Genomic DNA, 4754 nt, shown 5'->3' with positions numbered 1-4754 from the left:
TTGATCCCAGTTTTAAAAAAAAAAAAAAAAAAAAAAACCACCTTTAAAGCTTTTTTAAAAATTGAAAAATAATTAAAAAATATATTTACCGATAGTACCACGTTTAAAAGAAACATTTAACTTTCTAAAGTAACACAAAAATGTCGGTAGATAATCAATGGGATGTTGATAGACGTCTTTCGTCCATAAATTGACGATAATAATTTTTTTGAACATTTTTTTTATAAATGTATAGTTTGAAGGCTACATCTAAAATTTTATAGGTAGTTTTTAAATATAATACTAATAATAAATGTATATAATTTTTCTTAAGGAAAGGATATTAATAAAACTTTTGAATTTTTTTTTTTTATTGAAAGTTTTAAGGTATTATTAAAACTTTTAAAAGTTTATAGGTATTTTTTAAGATAAAATATAAATTTTATGGATATTTTTATTAATTTAGGTTTTCTTGGACCTATTTAACCTTTTACAAAATTTAAATTTATACTAATAAATTTACTGATTTTAAACAAAAATTAAAAAATTTAATAATATAGTAAAAACTTTTCAATAATACATTTAGTTAAACTAAATGTAACCATAAAATAAAGTAAATAAAAAAATTCGAAAAAATCAAACTTAAAAAGGTGGGGAAATAAAGGTTGACCTTCACATAAATTATTACTATTTATTATTATTATTTATTATTATTATTTGGACAAAGACCTTCAAACAAATTTGTTCCACCAAGAATAAAATGTGACGTAAGCAGGTATGTCACTTTATGGATATCAAACAGCCAACAACATTTACGTTATCTATATGATTGACTCGAATTAATATATCTTTACTTTATATGCTCCAAAACTTTTATTTCTGACCAACAAAATGAAAATAACGGCTTGATGTGTGAACAAGGGACATTTTTGTCATTTCACCAAGTGAATTGTCCAATTTTTTTGGGTGTCCAAGAAGTTCGCACGAAGCATCCAGCCTCGGAGCTGCTGGCTATATTTTAATCAGTAAAAAAAAGTTGTCCATACCAAATATTTTCATATCAAAAAGGCTAAAATGGCCATCCCTTAGATCAATATTTACTGCCATGCCACCGTTGTACAATATTTTCTTTTTAACGGTACAAATTTGACAAATTTTCAATACAAAAATTTGATATTAGTTTAATATGAGCTAATAAAAGTGGGAGACGAAATAAACATTAATGAACAAATATTTCAAGGAAAAAAAAAAGAGAATATATGTGGAGTGGCAAAATCGTAAATAAAGACTGCAGAGAAGGCCAAATTCATCAACGACCTTCTTCTTTATTACTCCATACGCGCTAATGCGTGGTGTTTTTTCTTGCTCACACAATCCCTTTGTAGAATCTTCGCGCTCTCTCCGAAGGAGAGCGCCGGGAGAAATTCCTCCGTCCGTGCCGACGATTAGCTCCCCGTTTTTTCTCACTGAAAACCTAATTTCTGCTTTTTCAAGCCCCTAATCGCTTTGGATTTTGTCTCCCAACTTAGCCGCTATTGTCGATTCTTCCTCTCTGTCGTAGGCTCACTTGTTTCTCCGACAGAATGACGGTCGTCGGCTTATAGGGTTTTGTTCTAATACATTTCTAGTCAGTGAGGGCTCTCTGCTTTAGAATTTTATTGAGGTTTTCTATATTACAGATATGGCTATCAGGGTTACCGTCTCCTTCTCGAGTTATGTCGCTCAAAACCTTGCAACATCTGCCTCAATACGTGTCGGTAATTGTCGCGCCGTTCACGAATGCTGGCTCCGATCTCGAATTTTTGGCTCGAATCAGAAGCCGGAATTTGACCCTTCCGGTTCGGTGCGCAATTACCGCTCCGACGTTCCTCCGTCTAATTCGAAATGTTGGGTTAAGAATTCGGCATCGGCGTTTGGCACTATCGCCGGAGAAATTGTTGGTGAAAGCTGCAAAAGCCCCATTGTTCTAGGTTTGATCTCGATTATGAAGTCAACTGTAGGTACTTCCGCTTCCTCGCCAATGGCCATGGGCGTATTTGGCGTTTCTTCCTTCAGAGCCGCTTCGATTATCCCATTTTTACAGGGATCGAAGTGGCTACCATGTAATGAATCGATTCCAGCCTTAGCAAGCGGTGAATTAGAAAGTTATGGAGTTTTTGACAGCGCCATGGATGAGAGCATGAGCCAGCCGCCCAATCCTCCGCGGTTAGAGAAGAGCAGCTGGATATCGCGCTTCTTGAATAACTGTTCGGAGGATGCGAAGGCCATCGCTACAGCGTTTACTGTTAGTGTGCTTTTCCGCTCCTTCTTGGCTGAGCCAAGGTCTATACCTTCTTCATCAATGTATCCCACCCTTGATGTGGGCGATCGCATCTTGGCTGAAAAGGTCAGACAATGCTCTTCTACTGAAATTTTAGTTTTAAATATCTGGAGAATTACAAAAGAACGTTAAAATTACTATGCAAAATTTGTTTCATTTATCAAATGTTTCAAGAGCGATGAATTTTACCCATTATTTGCCTAGAAGGGTCAGCTTGTTTTAATTGTCATATGCTGAGTGACCATGGAGGAATGTGGCTGGAGTTCTGCTGGACAGTTTTTAGGATGATGGTGTACATTATGCGACGGAGTTTACTTTCTTTTATCTCTCTTGTATAAACCCTGCTTCCTTAAAGGCTTGAATTTCCCGTTTCAGTTGTCAAATGACATATAGAGAGGATAACTGAAGCAAGTGTTTGATGGTTGTTGAAGAAGGAAGAGTAATATGATAAATAACTTGTTTGAAATTGTTGATCACTTTTTTCTTCGTTAACTTAGTCAGTCTTTGCTTTTCAGGTGTCATATTTTTTCAGAAAGCCGAGTGTTTCTGATGTTGTCATATTTAAGGCACCTCCAATTTTGCAGGTAAGCGTCTACGATCTCTACTTTTATGAAATGTATGTCGATGATCTCTTGTTGAAAATTTTGGTATACTTGCAGGAAATTGGTTATAAGTCAAGTGATGTATTCATCAAGAGAATTGTGGCAAAGGCTGGTGATTGTGTTGAGGTTAGCTGTTTTCATCAGTTTGAATGATTTCACCGAGTCTCGATTCTTCGTTCTTACTGACCCCGTTGAACATAACTCAATTTATAATGGAAGTTTCCGACTCCCTATGCTCATTTTGTTTTATGGCTACAGGTTCGGGATGGAAAACTTTTGGTAAATGGTGTTGCTCAAAATGAGAAGTTTATCTTGGAGCCACTTTCTTATAACATGGATCCAGTGGTATTACATCCCACCCTTGCTGATTAAACACATTTATATTTGGTAGAGCATGTTCACTCAAATTATTGAATGTCATATGTTGTCTTGCAGCTTGTACCTGAAGGCTATGTTTTCGTCATGGGAGACAATCGCAACAACAGTTTTGATTCTCATAACTGGTAATTTGACTATCTCGGATTCGATTTGCTACACTTTTCTCAACAGGGCATGTTATCCGTATAATCTGGCAAACCAGCTCCTTATTTGTTCTCATTGGGTCTGTTGTCTAATTTCTTTTAGATATTGCATCCAAGTCTTGAGATAATAGTTCAACGTTATCGAATCATCGAAATGGTTCTGAAGTGTTTTCATTTGGCTTTTCCAGGGGTCCACTTCCTGTCGAAAACATTGTTGGTAGATCAGTATTCCGATACTGGCCACCGTCGAAGGTTTCTGATACTGCGAGTGAGCAAAATTCAGGGAAAGATGTGGTAGTTTCTTGACGCTTCACCATCTGCTATCTTTTTGCAGAGATAGAATCTCTATTAACATTTTGATATTGATTCTCAAATTACCCGTCCATTTTTTTTTCTTCTATTGTTTTTTGTTTGGCCAAGTGCTGAGAGCCAAATTAGAACTTTGGATGGGAACTACATTCATCTGTAAATTATCTTTGGTTGAAACCGTAGCCGCCGTTGTGTTTAGATTTCAGTTGATGACAGATCCACATTGGTCTGGGTAAAGAATTGATATGAAGATGAGAGCGTTTATTTATATTGTTTCCTTGAGCTTCATTTGCCCACTTTGTATATATAATTGTGAAGTAGATGGATTCGTGTATGTATTGAAAATGTGTTTTCATATATGTTTTATTGGAGCCCAAAACCCAAAGCAAGGCCCATTTCTTCTTTCTATTTTTGGCAGAATTTATCTTAAAACTCTAAAATCCTCGAATTCCTCGCACAAAAAAATGTCGTGGCAGCAGCTTTTGGTGAGGATAGGGTTAACTATGAAAGCCCAAAGCTTCATTATATTCATTTGGTTTCTTTCCAAATCAATGCAACATCTAGTCTCCTCTAACGTGAAATTCCACAAATACGTGTAAATCTTCATGTAATAGACGTGTTAAAAATATGGAGGGAAAGTTCGAAAGGAAAATCTCAAAGAATACAATATCTATTAGCGGTGAGCTTTGATTATTACAAATGGTATCAGAATCAAAGCACCGGGTGTGTGCTAGCAAGGACGATGAGCCCCGAATGGGGTAGATTGTGAGATTGTGGGATCTGAGAACAAAATATTCCTTAGAAGAGTGTGAATATCTCTCCCTAATAGACACATTTTACAATTGAAGACGCATTTTACAATTGAAGACGCATTTTACAATTGTGAGGCTCACTGCGATATGTAATAGTGTAATAGGCCAATTTTAAAATCTTGAGGGGAAACTTGGAAGAAAAGGCCCGCCATTCTAAGAGCTCTGATTTCAGGTCGAGAATTGGAGAACTAAAAAAAAAAAAAAAAAAAAA

At 35.8% G+C, this 4754-nt stretch overlaps 1 protein-coding gene across 1 annotated transcript; it reads left to right on the top strand.

Annotated features, from left to right (window-relative positions):
* Positions 1–1322: 1322 nt before the first annotated feature.
* On the top strand, positions 1323–4088 carry LOC111442773 (thylakoidal processing peptidase 1, chloroplastic-like). Its single transcript, XM_023080290.1, has 6 exons — positions 1323–2365; positions 2815–2883; positions 2959–3027; positions 3160–3246; positions 3337–3404; positions 3611–4088. The coding sequence occupies exons 1-6, from the start codon at positions 1661–1663 to the stop codon at positions 3726–3728; spliced, it is 1116 nt and encodes a 371-aa protein (XP_022936058.1). The 5' UTR covers positions 1323–1660; the 3' UTR covers positions 3729–4088.
* Positions 4089–4754: the final 666 nt, after the last annotated feature.

This window comes from Cucurbita moschata, unplaced genomic scaffold (genome assembly GCF_002738365.1).
Source record: "Cucurbita moschata cultivar Rifu unplaced genomic scaffold, Cmos_1.0 Cmo_Scf00005, whole genome shotgun sequence".
Taxonomy (NCBI): Eukaryota; Viridiplantae; Streptophyta; class Magnoliopsida; order Cucurbitales; family Cucurbitaceae; genus Cucurbita; species Cucurbita moschata.
This window is presented reverse-complemented; position numbering and strand designations above follow the sequence as displayed.